Source organism: Dreissena polymorpha, chromosome 2 (assembly GCF_020536995.1).
Source record: "Dreissena polymorpha isolate Duluth1 chromosome 2, UMN_Dpol_1.0, whole genome shotgun sequence".
NCBI classification, from domain to species: domain Eukaryota; kingdom Metazoa; phylum Mollusca; class Bivalvia; order Myida; family Dreissenidae; genus Dreissena; species Dreissena polymorpha.
In genome coordinates this window covers 28,272,435-28,290,834 of record NC_068356.1, presented here as the reverse complement: position 1 = coordinate 28,290,834, position 18,400 = coordinate 28,272,435, and the positions used below count along the sequence as shown (strand labels likewise).

General features: G+C 35.2%; 2 protein-coding genes across 3 annotated transcripts in view; one reads left to right on the top strand and one right to left on the bottom strand.

Moving 5' to 3' along the window:
- Positions 1-11,424, bottom strand: part of LOC127866369 (uncharacterized) — a 31,167-nt gene extending 19,743 nt beyond the window's left edge. For both annotated transcript variants that reach the window (XM_052406852.1, XM_052406853.1), the window contains exon 1: positions 11,194-11,424. The gene's annotated coding sequence lies outside the window, so the exon portion shown is untranslated. The remainder of the gene's footprint in view (positions 1-11,193) is intronic.
- A 5,852-nt stretch (positions 11,425-17,276) lies between these two features.
- LOC127869627 (ribonuclease H2 subunit B-like) overlaps positions 17,277-18,400 on the top strand; it is a 35,327-nt gene continuing 34,203 nt past the window's right edge. Inside the window, exon 1 of the mRNA XM_052412284.1 lies at positions 17,277-17,475. Coding sequence (XP_052268244.1) covers positions 17,313-17,475 — 163 coding nt within the window. The 5' untranslated portion in view covers positions 17,277-17,312. The remainder of the gene's footprint in view (positions 17,476-18,400) is intronic.

The following is an 18,400-nucleotide window of genomic DNA, read 5'->3' as shown; positions in this document are numbered from 1 at the left end:
AAGTTTAACAGCACACATTAAAAATTCCAGCTTTACTTGCAAGGGTACCCACGTTTGTACAAATCAAAATGTAACAATCATGCTGCAATGGATAATTTAAGATCTTGCATAAAGTTATTAAACATGTTGTATTTATATACAACTATCATAAACTGCTAACAAGCATAAATAAAATGTAGATCATAATTGTAAACGAAAGCAATAACGCCTGAAAAGCATGTGTTTCACATACTATTTTGAATAGTCTAATATAAGTGAATTAGCAACCCAATGAAATGGATACAAATAGTTTGCCTATGGTTTCGAACAATAGACTCTTCAATGCAAAAGCACAAGATATATATCAAGACCACAGCAGCTGTTACCATTGTAAAGTGAATATTAGAACGAAAATCGTGTTTTTTTTTGTATAAATAATTGTAGTTTTACGCACATACTCGGGGAACGTTTGGGGAAACAAAAATGTACGAATTATGACGACATTACATTAGAGGTGTTAAAGTTAAATGCATTTAAAGATAACATCAGTTAATACCGCGTAAATTTATCAAAAATATATTTAAAATATGTATTATTCAATTTTATTAAAATTTACCAATTAAGCTATCGATTGCAGAAGGTATCAGTGCATGTAGAATAACGGCGTAGTAAAATGACAAGAATTGTTAAATCACAATAGTCGGCTCTAATTATTTTTTACTCATGTATCGAACGCAAACATTTGCAAAGCACGCATGGAAATGGCAATAATTTGGAGTGAACACAGAAAGCGTCAATCAATGTTATTCTGCAGCCGCATGGGCCGGAACAAAACGATTTGTAAAGCAATATGACAGCTGTACAACTGCCACATATTGAATACCTAGAATTTATTGGAAAAAGAACGACCATACGTTTGTAAGAGCATACAAATAACGTAAGGTATTTTATGACAATTCCAGGAACTTGTCCGTACGTAAAGTGTGAGGGAGAGATCGATTATGGAACTCATATATCTGTACTGGGGTCTAAGAGATAATGTAAATCATCTGTCAATATCGATTGATATTGCTTGTGTAAAAGATATTCTTCAAAGTTAAAACGTTAAGAGAAAAAAACACGATTGATATTGTTAGACGACATATGTTAACATGATCCGCTAAGTTATAACTTCCGTATGAAAACTTATCTGTGTTTTATTTGTAATATCTTGTGCAACTATTCTATCGCAATCCCATCGTTTTACGGCCGACAATTGTTACCGCAACACACAACACGATTTCCCCATGGATAAATTACGTGGACTTTTCACGCACTATCGGTGGTAATTCATGAATAATTACTAGTTATATATTCCGATGGTAATTGGAAGCAATATGATTCGAGACGTGCGGGTCTTAAAGGGGCCTTTTCACAGATTTGGAATGTATTAAAGTTTGACATTAAATGCTTTATATTGATAAATGTTAACATTTGATATAAAAAGCTCCATAAAAAAAACAAGAATGAAATCGAAGAAAGAAAACACGTAACCCTCAGCTGGGCTCGAACCACTGATCCTTGGAGTTAAAGTGTATTTATATTTAAGATAATCAATCATCGTAGTGTCACAAAATCTTACGACAACTCTCCAAATCATTCAATCGTGCGCGTTGCAACGCTTTATAATTGTCAAGTTTTTAAATCGTTTAAAGATGAATATAATGGATATTTTAGAGCAAGGTAAATGCAAAGTATTACTGTTTCCTCACACATATCATAACTACAACGAAAATGTGCGAATCTGAAACAATATTTTGTAAGTTTGTCAATTAACAAAAACGTGAAAAGGCCCCTTTTAATGCGAAACTCGTACTTTGTATGAATACCACTCCATGCTGTAGCTTGCAAAAATTATCCTGATATTGACCTGTATACATTTACACGTGTAAAAATCATTACATTATCTTGTCTACTATAATGGGATTTTTTTTCTACAAATGATCATTACATTATCTTGTCTACTAAAATGGGTATTTTTAACACTCGATACCATCGCATATTGTTCTAAATCACGTTTTCGGTGTTATTACATAAATTATTTTAAATTCTTCAATTTTGCAGGCAACAGTTTGTTATCTGTTGTTACTTGAAAAAAAGTAAAATATTATTAAGAACAAATAACATTTAATCACACCACGGAATGCATAAAAATGATCCATAAACCGCACTATATGATGCTAAGTTCTGAAATGATGTTAACTAGAAAATATTTAGGTGAATTGTTGTAATGCCTGTTCATCTTGCTTCAATAAGTGATTAAATAGTAATCAAATCGAGTTTATAGTTTTTTTTAAATTTGATTAACGATGCAAGAGATGAAATAATGTTATTTATATGTGTGTAGCGCGAGCCGCCGACTACCTGAGGCCGCCACCGAGCGCTATGTGCGCGGCCTCACAATGACGATGTGCCTTCCGAAACCCTCGGAAGGCCGATTACAAATTACAATGAATTAAAACTAATTTTTCTCAGGCTACCTGCCTTATGATTGGAAAATGAAGAGTAATTGAGTCGCCTTAAATATATACAATGCGACCAAAAGAGGGGAATCGATGCCTTCGACCGATTTCCTGAGGCCGCCACCGAGCGCTATGTGCGCGGCCTCACAATGCCGATGTTCCTACCACGAATCCTCCGGCTTCCGTGAAGCTACATGTCACCGCTTCCGTGAGGCTACTGGCTTCCGCGAAGACACTGGCTCACGTCACCCCAAGGCCTTAGGTGAAGCTTCCGTCACTGCCTTGTACGACGTCCGTAGATTCCAACCCTCTGAAGACCCTCTCCAAGAAACAGGAACTCTGCAGCCCGGGCAGCACCGTTTAAAGCTTGAAGCCAACGTAAATACCCAACTGCTCCAGAATACTGTTCTTTTAGAGTAACGTCCCTTTTCTTCAGATGTTGATCCGCTCGCATACACCGGAGGACTCCCCACTTGTCTATTTGCAAGCCTTTTATATACTGGCGAACAGAGCGCCACCTCGCCAACGGAAAGGCACGATCCGGAAACTACCGACGTTTCCGAATTCCCTCCGCACTCTACGGAAATAACCGATCAGCATTTCTCCTTCACTTACACAGAAACTAGCCGAATATATATGCAGAGGTTTACTAAAAACATTCCTTAAATATCAAATACTCTTTAAATGCTGAATACGTTATTTTTAGCCATACAATTAACTTACTTTACGAAGAACAAGTTACAATTTCATATTGTTTACCTGGCAAATTTAAAACTAAGGGAGGTAATTATACTGTAGCAGTGAAGAAACGCAAAGTATCTATATCGACCACGAAAATCCTTTCGTTATATTACCCACGCCTCCGATTTTACATGAGTCCCCTCATGATTCCAATATACAAAACTTATACAATCAAACACTACAAGTTATCCAAAAACTGTACACAAGCAAACTTCAACAAGAGCTATCGTACACAATGAAATAGCGAATCTCTTCCTGAGATAATGAATGTATCAACATCAGTGCCAAAAATAAAACTCCTCACTACTTAACATGGTTCGTACTGAACCGAAAACACAAAGTCCCCATTATCATACCCAATGATAATGTCACCGAGGCTTGCCGTGCCTCCGCAAAACTCTCCAAGACAGGCTGATCATGAACTGACTTAGCCGTTTGTTGAGCATGTCAACCATCTTTTGAAGCTCATTCATTTGCTTCATTGGCTTATTGTCATCGGTACCTACCGCAGACACATGGCTGTCAGGCTTAGTTCTTTCTGCACGATAAAAAGCTTCGAGCTCCACAGCGTGCCTGATGGCATCATTGAGGCTTACTGGTCGGGCCTGTTTGATGCGTAGTCTCATGTCCGCACTTTGAAGAGCATCAAGAAACTGATCTTTGGCCAATGTTTCTTTCAGGTCTGTCGGTGCAAAGGGGTATGCCAGGTTGTTTAATCTTCGAATGTCTTGCCTCAGCTCTCCCAACGTCTCCGATGCTTTTTGTCTGCGATCACGTAACTGCACTCTGTACAGTTCCGTCTGGTTAGGAGGCTCAACACGTTCTTCCAAGGCTTGCAACAGTGAGTCATAATCTCTGGAATTGTGTGCAAGGTTTGCCAATACCCCTTGCGCTTGGCCACGCCACGATACTGCCAAATACAATCCCTTATCGCTGTATTCCCATTGATTAATCACAGCGCACGTCTCAAAGTGCGCTCTATAATCTCGCCACGATGATTGACCATCATACGTAGCTGCCTTCACAATACTCAAAGGTTTCAATGGAGTCTTCTTCAATGTGACGTTTTCTTCAAAATCATTTGGATTTGATTGAGGCACAGGCGTCTCTCTTTCAGGAACAGGAGTATACAAGCCATTCCGGATTTTGTCACGCTCTAATGTATCAAGTTCTTTCTCCAAAGTCAACGTTAAACACTTTTCGACGAGGGTTTCATTTTCCCGCTTCAACCGCTCCATTGCTTCAAATTCTTCAAGGAGAATTACTTCCCTACCGTCAGCCATTTTGAGGCATGGGCTGACAGATTAGAACTGTTGATAGGTTTTTTGTAACCGATCCCACCGCTGCCACCAAATATGTAGCGCGAGCCGCCGACTACCTGAGGCCGCCACCGAGCGTTATGTGCGCGGCCTCACAATGACGATGTGCCTTCCGAAACCCTCGGAAGGCCGATTACAAATTACAATGAATTAAAACTAATTTTTCTCAGGCTACCTGCCTTATGATTGGAAAATGAAGAGTAATTGAGTCGCCTTAAATATATACAATGCGACCAAATGAGGGGAATCGATGCCTTCGACCGATTTCCTGAGGCCGCCACCGAGCGCTATGTGCGCGGCCTCACAATGCCGATGTTCCTTCCACGAATCCTCCGGCTTCCGTGAAGCTACATGTCACCGCCTCCGTGAGGCTACTGGCTTCCGCGAAGACACTGGCTCACGTCACCCCAAGGCTGAAGGTGAAGCTTCCGTCACTGCCTTGTACGACGTCCGCAGATTCCAACCCTCTGAAGACCCTCTCCAAGAAACAGGAACTCTGCAGCCCGGGCAGCACCGTTTAAAGCTTGAAGCCAACGTAAATACCCAACTGCTCCAGAATACTGTTCTTTTAGAGTAACGTCCCTTTTCTTCAGATGTTGATCCGCTCGCATACACCGGAGGACTCCCCACTTGTCTATTTGCAAGCCTTTTATATACTGGCGAACAGAGCGCCACCTAGCCAACGGAAAGGCACGATCCGGAAACTACCGACGTTTCCGAATTCCCTCCGCACTCTACGGAATTAACCGATCAGCATTTCTCCTTCACTTACACAGAAACTAGCCGAATATATATGCAGAGGTTTACTAAAAACATTCCTTAAATATCAAATACTCTTTAAATGCTGAATACGTTATTTTTAGCCATACAATTAACTTACTTTATGAAGAACAAGTTACAATTTCATATTGTTTACCTGGCAAATTTAAAACTAAGGGAGGTAATTATACTGTAGCAGTGAAGAAACGCAAAGCATCTATATCGACCACGAAAATCCTTTCGTTATATGTGTATGTCTTGTGATTGATTTTGGGCTAAATGTAATCCCTTCAAACGGTTGAAGCCCATAATGCTTCGATTTGACCGTTCCAATATGGTGACTTCAGCTTTAAACATGATTTCAAAATTTAATCCGGTAGCGTTTGTGTTGTATTTTATTGAATTAGCAATTTTTCATGTGCCTTATTAAAAGACTATCGAACAAGAGTATCTCTTCTGATAATGTTACTAGAGTTTCACTATGTCTTTATATTTACTGTTTCGCCAGTTTCACATTAGGAAATATATGGACTATTTCAAGTCACGGCCATTTACAATATGCTGCTTATTTTCTTTTTCTTTTTTGGTTACTTTGTACGAAGTCAAAATCGGTTACTCGAGCAAGAGGACAATTATACTAGAAACAAGATTACAGCGTAATCATTTATTCCAACCAAAAAATACTTTGAATCAGGATTTCGTTATCTGTGCAGCGCAGTCTTCAAAGATTTAGAGAAAACGACGGTAGGAATGGTATTTCGCCAAATAAATGTTATCACACCTTTCTTAGGTAAGCTGCTTTACCAGTTCAACTTCATTTATTGAATACAACATAGGCCTTAAGCCTTTAGAAATGATTACATTAACAATCCTCTCACACGTTATGCTGCCGTGCCGTAATCGTTCTTGCGAGCCTCGGATTTGCCTTCCAGCGCTCTACCAACTGAGCTTCCTTGCTGGGTTTGTTTTTTTACGAGGAAAAACTTTGCTGAATGGAAACATCAAGGTGGCAACTTAACAACTTATTTGCCGATATAAACACATCGAAACGTTAGTTCCACAAACAGGAGGGAATTGGTACCAGCTGCAAATCGTTCTTAAGTGACGGTCATAGGAAAGGGCGCTACGACAGAATTTGTTTTATACTCCTTTGAATAGGCAATTTGCTATTGTCACGTTTGGCAAACCTTATAAAATGTGGTTGAAGCTTTATTGAAAAATGCACTTAAAATTAAAGTCAGCTGAAAGATAAAATAATGCCTTAAGATTGTATGGGTGACCAACACCCTATCGTTTTGTGATCTATCAGTTAAGGCTGAGAATAACATTACGGCGAGGCTTGTCGAGCCTTGTTTTGATTCGTGTCGAACCTTATAAGTTTCAAGAAGAAATGACAGTAACCTGATTTGCTCGTTATCATACCTTTATGCTCCAATTTTTAAGGAAATAATAAAATATAATCGTTTCGCCGCTGTACTTTTAGCGGGAATGAATGTATTATATACCGTTAGAACCCGTTAATTATTATGCCATGAGCACCTTTGGGCATTACATTTGTAAAATCCTTTGTGTTTTTTTAAGTGTCTTATATATATGTTCATGTATAGAATAGCATGTAACGACCATATTGCTTTGCAGTACATTGATATCAGTATAGTCTTTAAAAAAAATGGCCAGTCCAGCATCTGTCACGTAATCGAATGTCAATGTATTTGGTGAAAGTAAAACAAGTCTCTGACTTCTCAAAATTATTTCTTTTATTTTTCTAACTATTTCCTAACATCAAAATTGTATTTATAGTTTAAACATTATTTTCTAAGTCTTATTACATATTGCTGGTCATAAACCTATAGATACAAAACAGAACACCAAAAGAAAAACGAAAGTGGTAGTAGTAGTAGTGGTAGTAGTAGTAGTAGTAGTAGTAGTAGTAGTAGCAGTAGTAGTATTAGTAGTAGTAGTAGTAGTAGTAGTAGAAGTAGTAGTAGTAGTAGTAGTAGTAGTAGTAGTAGTAGTAGTAGTAGTAGTAGTAGTAGTAGTAGTAGTAGTACTAGTAGTAGTAGTAGTTGTAGAAGTAGTAGTAGTAGAAGTTGTAGTAGTAGTAGTAGCCGCAACAACAACAACAGCAGCAGCAGTAGTAGTAGTAGTTATAGTAGTACTAATAGTAGTATGTCATGTTATATCAGAGCATTGCCTGCTTTGACCAGCTATATTTATGCGTACAGAATATTAACACATGTTACGCAAAATTTGATTGGCTGACTTACTCGGGATCTCGAGATAGCGAAATTTGTTCTCCGCTTTTGTTTAATGCACTCTGCCTTTATTTATTGCACCGCTCTTTTTTTTAATTGTACGCCGCCTTTATTTAGTTTTACACTCCTCTTTTTTTCCATCTCGTGGCCACGACATAGCTAACTCGTGGCCACGAGTTAAAGAAGAGGAGAGCAATTTAAAAAAAGAGAAGCACAGCTTTTTTTAATTGTTCGCCGCTTTTACTTAGTTCGGCACTTCTCTTTTTTCTATCTCGTGGCCACGACATAGCTAACTCGTGGCCACGAGATAGAATAAAAGAGGAGAGCAGTTTAAAAAAAGAGAAGTGAATGTCACCTCTATGCCATCGTATGAACTAGGTGAACTGGAATTTTCTTTAGACCAGAAAGATGTTAAATGAAGATATCCAGAGATATAATTATGGTATGTCTATAATAGATTTTAAATGTATTTTCAACAATACAATGATAAATATTATTTTTAATTAATTTAACAAGAATTATTCGACCATATTGACTAATGTATTAAGCATGAGCGCGATGATTCTCGATACTATTAATAATCGAATCAAATAGCAATGCCCGACAAACCACTAAAACAGGTTTGTTCGAAGAACGCGCGTATAAATATTTAAAATATGTACGGATACTTCGCGTGTGGCCGGTTGACTCGTATGTTTTAATTTCACTTCCGTTATTCTTTTGGTTTTCTGTTTTATATCTATAGGTTTATGACAGGCAATATGTAATATTGTAAAATAAGCCGCAAAAACTCCGCGTAACATTCCGTACTGCGTGTGATGCAGATAAGAACTGCACAAAAAAAGACATTTGCTATCCTTGATCTCATTCATTGAACTCTTTACCTTTCATAAACTCCAACAACAGTCAACGCCGTATATCTTGTTTAAAGATATTTCTTGTTCCTTTTGAATCTGATTCGATTTTACCGAACATTACGACCTCAAAGTTATATATGATTATTGCAAATATGCCTGATTTAACTACCATCGAAAAGTGCGGCCATAGCTGGTTTGTCCCTACGCAGCCGTCATTACTAAAAGCCTTCTGCGATAGTTTATGGTATGTTCGCTTGAGAGAGGATAATCTAGTAAATGTTGTCTAACAAATATGTTTTATCCCCGTTAATTTATTGTACAATGGACATAGTGTCTGTTATCAGGGAATTAAATGACATAAATGAAATATGATATATATTGTCATAACATACACACACCTTAATTGAAAATTTCTATTGCCGAGAAAATGGTGATATTCACCACAGGAACAGTTTCCTTTGACTAATTAGCCTAAATATATATAAATTTCCATCTTAGGATTTTGTCTATGAATTAAATTAAGATTAATTATTGATTATAAATTGCCTAATATTAATCCCAATTGTATACCAAACGCATTCGTTGATAATAGCTTCAAAAGAGTTTACGTAGCATATGCAACAGCCCTTAATAAAGTATCATGCAGAATGGGAATACTTTCTATATTCATAATGCTATCTTTGTGCTGTTATTAATTGTAACAAGAAACACAAACACTTACTAAAGAATTGATACATGGTCATATCGACTGCTGTTGATGAAACGGACATTATCGAAACCATGTCGACTGCAAACAAGTTTTCCAATAATTTGACAGAGGGCGTTGTTGACGTCACAAAAATGGTTAATAGGCAATATGTAATAAATAATAACTAATAAGCTTAATTGAAGTATTTGGTCAGTGCTTCACAAATTAACATTCGTTTCTGCGCATCAAGTCAATATTAAAAAAACAGAGAACACAATATGTGACGTATGATGACTAGGGCGATGTAAATATGTTCAAGGGGTTCCACAGTTGACAGTTGTTTTAATTCAATGCGATATATATGTACATTAATGTCTATATTCAATATAAAATAATAACATCGCACGTATATGTATATAGAGCTTTTTAATTAATTATATGACAAAGATTAGAATCCTAAAAATGAATTAATTAAATAACAAACAGCATTTATCTTCAAACATGTATTTGAAGAAAAAAGTAACCCAAAACATAACAAAAAACACACACAAAAACACCAACTATTGACCAAACACACATCAAATTATTTACAATAATTTATGACAAACTGTAAAATATCTTCTTGTATTTTGAAATTGTAGATCATGTTGAGTAACCAGACACAAAAATCTTTAAGTATTCTGTCGTTGATTTTACAACTTTCAAACAATACACCATGTTTTGCGGTATATTGCATGATTGGCTTTTAGGTGAAAACATTGATTAAAAAAACTGAAAAAATCTATCTGAACAATTTTACCCGAATTACTATTTTCAGAAAAACGCTAAAACAACTCACACATCAAATAAGTTCGCAATATTTCCTGGTATGATTAAGCATACCTGTGTATGCGTGTGAGGGCTGCAAGTAAATATACGGCCATAAAATCACGGACATGACATTTAGGTGCACCTTAAAAATTGAGATGTAGTTTAACTTGATCGATTTGATGGAACTGTTGCTATGCCAACACTGTCGTGTCGCCAGCTTTTTCTCAATAAACGAGTAAGCATTAGCACTATTAGGAAAAACCGCTATCGTAGTTTGCCCATTCAACATCTGATGCTCTTATTTTTGTCAATAAAATAATAACCAATACATTGACTGTTGTTCAGTCATTACCATCCCATTCTGCTTTTCAATAACAGGATTGTTTAAACTGTTTACTATCACATTTTGCTTTCTTGTCGCACGATTCCGGTGAGTGTAATAACCTAAACGAATTTGATTTCGACCGATAATTTGCATGTTGACAAAGCACTTGATGCCATGTTGATTTACGCCTGGTAATTCATTGAGTTCGCGCAAGATCACGTGGTGTTTATTTTTCTTCTGTGGCAATGGCACCTTGTCATCGTTGCAAATACATCATAATAAAAGTTATTGTCTTTCTGTTATCGGAATCATGTCTTTAGTGGGCGATCAAATAAGGAAAATTAGATATAATCTAAAACTTAGGTATTATAGTAAACACATGGTTGTATAGGTATATCCGGATAATCACACCTAAAGATATTAATTGCATATGACATCTGTAGTGGAAACAAACCAATTAAATATTGTTTTGCATAAAGTATTTAAAAAGAGAAAGCAAAATATCACGCATGTATATATTTTGTTATTGAAATTATAGCATACAAAACAACAAATCAAATGAATGCATGCATGTGGTAAAAAAACCGTTCGCACAAAGAAATATGACCATATTTCAATTATTTTAGGCAAATTGAATGTAACAATTATTAAACAAACCATATAATAGAAAATTAGATTTTTTCTTTGTAAATACGCAATTTAACTGTTGCTGATATTGAATTGCTGTTTCAGAGCTTATTTATTAATCAACAAACAAAATACGCCACTATCACAATACTAAGTCATATGATTAAAAAGCAGAACGGACCAAACAAGCGTCCACCCAAAGGAAATATGGACGCAGTATGTAAAAATAAAAACACATAATAAACAAAAATCAACGAGCAAACACCGAAAACATAAAATTCAACAATAAGAATGAAACGTTTTTAATTGCATAAACACATATCTTTGCATACCTTAAAGATGTCTAAAGACGAAAATCCCGGACACAAATAATGGTTTCCTTTGAAGCGAGAAAAACACTTTCAAATAAGGTAGTTAATCGAAAACCTAATCTATGAGACAAAAGGCGCAATATCAACCCTACCAGTTGTAAGATTTTAATTAAAGAAGAACAAGAATTGAATCACACAGTGCCACAACATTCCTCTTGGAACCGTTGTCTGCTAATGTCGCCTGTCTGTGTCCAATCGATACTATTGTGCGAAGAAAACCATTTGGCAAAATGCCAATACGGAAAACCGATTCTACGAACTACCGCATTGAAGTCTTCGACGACGGTTGTTGGCTGGACTCTATATCAGACATTGTTTTTCACATAATGTTCTCTATTGGAAATAAATGGAAAAGCATGATAAATGTGCATTGATCGTTCCCACATATGGAAATCTCTTTATCACTATTGTAACCACGTAACCATTCGTATGCAAATACCAAAATGCAAGAATCTGTGGCGTGGTAGTCGGATATTTGGTACAAAGAAATTGGAAACAGCATAATGCGATTTTACCTTATATGATTTAATAATTCAATACAAATATGTGAACAAAATATATCTATCATCAACCTGTGTGCTTTATTACATCAAACATTGCTGCTTTATTACATCAAATATTGCATTTGACCTGTATATCTCATTTTAACAATTTTTTAGAAACGATTATAATTGTACGCATTTCGTGTCAATTTTATTATATTGTATTTATTTTCATTTTCATTATGGTGGTTAGATAAAGAGTTTATACGCAAACATATTGGGCGATGGACCATTTGTCGGACGTATTTCTACGCATTTGTATTTAAGTAGGTGGTAGATCGTACGCAAGTAACTGGTGTGGCGTATATGAGACAAATATTAAATGGTGCCCAAATGGCTGCAAACGGCGTCTCATCTGGGTATACGCTGTTTGCCAAGGAATTTTCTAGACGCTTGGCATAAATGTAAAGTTCTTCACATTGATTTCAATATTTTTTTTAACCCAGGAGTTAACTGACACCTGATCTGAATAATTGAAGAGTAAATCTGAGTATTGAAGGGATAATTTGAAGCTCGGCTTAGTTAATGTATTTATTTTTTAGTTAAAATCAGAAGTATCTCATGACATAAAAGTATTACTGCTTTATTTTATTTTGAGAATTTAGTAAACAGTTTCCAAACATTGATCGACATTTATGACAAAAATGTAGTGAATATAATACTTGTAAATTTGAACTACAGAAACAATATTAGCAAGTACCAGAGTATCAATGACCACGATGTTATGTATTTGAACTTCAGAAACAATGTAACCATAAAGTGTATCAATGACATTATTAATTATAAAAAGGTGTGTTTGTGAAACACTTTGTCCCCCACCCAATATATTTGACGTTTTACCTTGAAGGATGACCTTGACCTTAACCTTTCACCACTCAAAATGTCCAACTATATGAGATGCACATGCATGCCAAATATCAAATAGCTATATTCAATATTGCAAAAGTTAAGGCAAATGTTAAAGTTTGACGAAAACCAACAAACCAACAAACCAACAAACAAACCAACAAACAGACAAGGCAAAAATAATATGTCCCACAGTATAGACACAGGGGGACATACAAATCTATCGACTGGTTACACATGTGTGAAACGTTCTCACACTTTATACTCTGGTGGAGTGGATGGTGGGAGTTTGGTTTATATATAAAATGTTATCTAGAAGTCAGCACACGGCTCGCAAAAATCGTAACATACGTCCAACTGATATCGTGACAGAAGCTCTAAATACATCGATTGTTCATGTGACATGCATGGGACCTTGTGTGAGTGTTATAATGAATACACTTATTGCACTCCTGTTGACAACCACAAACTATATAGTACGCTATGAGGTCTGAGAAGTCACTTGGTAGATCATCTTGGTACTACTATTTTGAGCATGTCATCGGAAAAAATAAGCAGTGCAAATTGCTGTTTTAAGGCCATTCTTTCATACATGAATAAATTATTTAATTCTTGAATTTGATAAAAATACTTGTCCAATTCTAAGAAACCATATTTATTAAATCTGATTATAAAGTAATACATATTAACTCAATATTAGATAATCAGCTTAACATAATTACTACTGCTTGAAGATCGCGTTATAAGATGTTAAAGGTATTTCAAAAATGCTAGCTGAATGCGACTACCGAACTTGTAATTTGATACAAATTCAATAATTGAGCTACTTCGCATGAATGTTTTTATTCTGAAACATGAAATGAAAGCAATTCTATGTGTTTCAATTTTAATTATCTTACACGGCAATTTGCAAAAAGAGGTCTATAAGCAGTTTGTAAAAAATAACAAATTATCATGAATGTGTAATGCCAATCATAAATGATATAGATCTAACCGTATCCCAACTATTCTGAAATATTCTATTGATATTGTTTTACATCGTAAGTCTAAATTATGAACATAAAAACCCCAAAGCATGCCGTTATTTGATCGCGACCGTTTGACGTAAATTAATTCTCAAGGGTTGGACATTATTAGGGCTGTTATTGTTCTTTTCCATTTAAGCACTGATTTATTTGACATGAAAGAAATTTGTATAAGGTAAACGAGGTCCAATAGTCTCTGCAATCAGATGAAGGTGTTTAGGTCATTCTATACTTATTCCATGTATGCTATGTAATTAAATGTAAAACCTTTTACTTTAGTTAACAAATAAGGTCAACATGTTGCACGTCGGGACCCCCATAACCACATATTTTCTTATACCATTCTAATATCAGTGCATTCAAAAGATAAAAAGGTATGTTATTTGATATGTGAGAAAGGGCTTGAAACGTAATTAAGTTCACTGTATTTATTAACGTTTTTTCCAGCTTATTGTTAGTTGATTGTAGCCCACCTACGCCTCAGTTTCCAGCTGTTGTCTCTAGTCTTAAACCATGACAGTGATGTCTTAGTGAACGTCAATACTTTCCCTGCACAAAGGTCGAGACAAAAATAACACATCCAGTGTCATTAATTGAAAACATGTCTTCCAGTCAAGAAAGATGATTTTGTAAAGGGTATACAATTTCACTTTTTAATTATTTAGAATAATGTAACCTTTAAAATAAACAGGAGTGATGTCCAATAGTAGCATAACTGGTCATACCATAGCCCTTGCAAGGAGTATGGTTGATGTTGACTCGTGTGTCAAGATTTTATTGGGTAAAAATAACGGAGGGAAGAAAATTTCCAATTAAGAAACAAATCAACAATTTCAACTTACTTGCGTCAAAATGCCGAAATCTGAGGCTATTAAAACCCCTTAAATGTTAAATACAAAGCTAGAATTGACAAATAAACATTCGATTGTCCTTTATAACGTACCGTTCGTAAATATGGTTTCATTTTATTGTTGTTTTTTTTTCCAGTTCATTGTTGTTTTAATTTAATATGTTTTGCCACAGGTTTCACACAAACCAATTTGATATATTCGCGTGTTCTCGAATACAGTATTACATATACCGATTTATCTCATTCCTTCTCGGACGAAGACGAATGCCCACTCGAGAATATCGGACGGTTTCGTAAACTGCAAACTCGTTAAAACCGGATCTATCAACGTTTTTTACAGCACCTTTCGTTTGTTTTATTATTCGCCCCATATCCTCCTGAAAATACTATCCATTTGTGTACAGAACACTGACATTATATCGGATGTTAACTATAGTATAACACCAGTTAAGAATAAATCTGAACCAGATGTCAATGTTCGTGTCAAGTGTGAAATTCCACATAGCGGAATATACCAATTAGTTATGATTGCAGGACAAATAGTACGGTGCGGGATAATACTTGTAGTTGATTTCTGCTCATGCGCATTATACATAAAATGCGCAGCAAACTTCCTTTTTTTCAGACAACACGAGCAAAGGAGAGAGATTATTAAGAATAAACAAGCACAATTTCGATAGTATGGATGCGTTGCATTTCAAATGAAACGAACAACACAGCATTCGTGCCATTTTGACTGTCTATATTAGACTGTTTAGTTGTTGTTCAACCTCATTAATGAAACAGAAAAGATAATAGCAAATTCCAACAAATAGTAATACCAGACGATTGTATCTAAGAACTTTTAAGGGTATATGTCTGACACACAAATCAAGACTTTGTTCACAATATGTGCTCTTTTGGGATCATCTGATTCATAATCGAATATCCTTTTATTTAAAGGGAAATAACTTAAGATTTTACACCATTTGGATTTGTTATCCTAATTATAATATTAAAGAAACACGAAACTCAAGAAATATTGAATTTTGTATATGATTAAGAGATAACAAAAAGGAATTACGACAGACTAAAAAATGGGAGGAAGTGCTAATGAGGGGTGGGGCCTAAACAGTAGGTGGATGGCATCTTTCGTGAAAAATTGTCGGAAAGTAAAATTTGCAAATTGTAAGTGACTTATTATAATTAAATGTATCTGATGTAATGTGTTGCTAGAATCAGAATTGATTGATTCTCGTGACAAGCACAGCGAAGATTGACTGTCAACATGTAATGACTTTAAATCACTTTTTATATTATTTTATTAATTTTATTGAACATGGTTCACAATGTATAAAACACATAAATATGTACGTTTATTCGGATTTTGTACATGATATCAATTCGATTTTTTTAAAGCAAATACACATAACCTCTTTTCTCTCTAAATAAGCCAATATCAACCTAATGTCGACAATCTTTCCCTTCAATAACCGTTTTATTTGTGCGATACCAACACATGGTGTCTTAATGCCTAAGATAATTGTAGTTGTCAAATTTATTCAGTCAACAATGAAACATTTACATAGGTTAAAATTGTTCGAAAAATGTTAATATATAGAAGTGAAACTCCAGTATTGCATTCTCATTAAAAAAAAAAAATTTGGTCCTTTATTTAAGGCAAGTGACCAATTACCAAAACAGTAAGAACCAGCAAAAAAAAGCAACAACATACACACATAGAAGAATAAAGCTGGGGCCGTCGCATTGGAGCGGTCAATGCAAAGCATTGGGGGTTCAAACCAGTTTTAGAGCGCTCACACTTTGCCCATCAATATTCATGATACATATAAGTGTAAATAAAAGTTTACCCCATAGCATTGCAACTCAAATTAAACAATTATAAAAGGGAATTAAAAGGAATTCAATTTAATAACCATTTGATTACTCAATAGTAGGAAGGAGACTAGAGCAGCAGAGTTACAACTTTTTGAGTAGCGATGAAATAAAATTACGAACAATTAATAACTACATTGACATCAAAATCTCGCTTAATCCCGACTGATTCGTCATTAACGTTAACACATTCACAGTATATTCTCATGCTCAAGCTTTGAACCCAAATATGCAAGTGCATAGTGGCATGAATATGCCGTACGATAACCACGTAAGGTTCGTATAAAGATCTGCTTTTTAATGGATATATTCCTATAAGATGTTTTATTAGTTATACTATTTATAAGTCAATGGCATCATAGTTAATAGTGAAATACGTCACATTTATTGGGACTGTTATGTTATCGAATAACTAACAAGATATTTATTGGACAAAGGTCTGAGTAAGAATCTGAATGACACGTTAAAGTAATCAAATAAAGCATCTATTCAACCGGGAATGCACATGGAGCATTGCACGGCCTGGGCATATCTCCCACGTTTGCCGATATTGAAGACTTTAAAGGCTATAAATATGTACACAGTGCTGTCACTAAATAAATTACAGTCAAGAATGTTTCACGGAAAGTTAATCATTACACGTAAATAGTATTGCTATTTATTCAATATCATCCAATGATTTCCGTTCACCTGTAAAACGTTTTATGTTTATATTCTGCTAACGTAAATCATGTTCATTTATTTCTGTGTGAATATTACTTATGCGAATCATACTCAACGAGCGCTAAAACAGAATGCTAGACCTTTACTACAAATCGGGTACCAAATTACATCATAGAATGCGTTTTGATCCATTTCAAATCGGGCCGGTTTGAATCGTGTTTTTTTGCGATTATGACGACATGAGCATTTATCCAGCCACCTACAAATTTCCCGCAAAAAATGCCGGGTACGAGAAGAAAAGTTGTCAAAACGGACCCGGTCGAAGAAAGCGAAGACAGTTGTGATGATGACGATAAATGCAAAGATGAGCAGCAATCCGGCAGCGCCTCAAATAAATACCAATCTGAAAAGCGGCCAGCACAGTGGATGTTCATGCTATCAGGTTATTTAGGCCTATTCGAAACTGGTTCATTATAGAATCAGTTAACTTTTATTCCCTTTAACATTTCAAAACATTTAACTTTAAACAATAGACAACTTTTAATACATATGAATTAATTAGTACTAGTCTTAACATCAAATGTTAAAAACACATACATCATGAAGGTCATGTTGCCGGAAGTCTTGTCAGTGATCTTGTTTTTCACATGTTTTTGTCCCAAATAGCTGCCTCTTTGCTCTTACATGCCAGATATTTGTGGGATACTCCAGTTAATAGCCTCCTAATATGATTATAGGTGCTACCTTATTTACAGGCAAAAGCTTTTTAAGTTTTTTTTTTATAACCATGTATTTTTTAATAAATATATGCACATGATTGTGTTCAAAATATTATAATTGTTGCAATAATTAAGTAATGCATCTTAAAAAATCAATCTTAAAACAAGTTACTTGTTCCTAGCTTAAAGATCTAGCATCTTATATTTTTTTTTGTTTTCTAGCCACAGGAATTTAAAGCTGGTTTGGTGGCTGTGGTAGTTCTTCTTGAATGCTCTGAGCTTTTATGAGTACATACGTACAGCTCATAGTTCTTCTTTGTAAAATTAAAATCAATGTAAAAAAATAATGTCACACATATGTCCATAAAATCCAGTTAAATCAACCTAATACATTGTTACAAACACAATACCTGTTACAATCGACATCAATTTGCGTCTACTTTGTTGAGAAATGCTTAAAACATAAAATTGATATCAAATTGTTTATGGCGGAAGTTGTTATTGTCGATTAGAGCAAAGGGAAAGAAAGGATTACACTGCACAAATTGTTTTCACAGTGGTATCTGACGATCTGGTCTTATGGTAGCAGTTGAAATTGTATTGGGTAGCAGTTGAAATTGTATTGTGTATAACATTGTAGTTTGAATT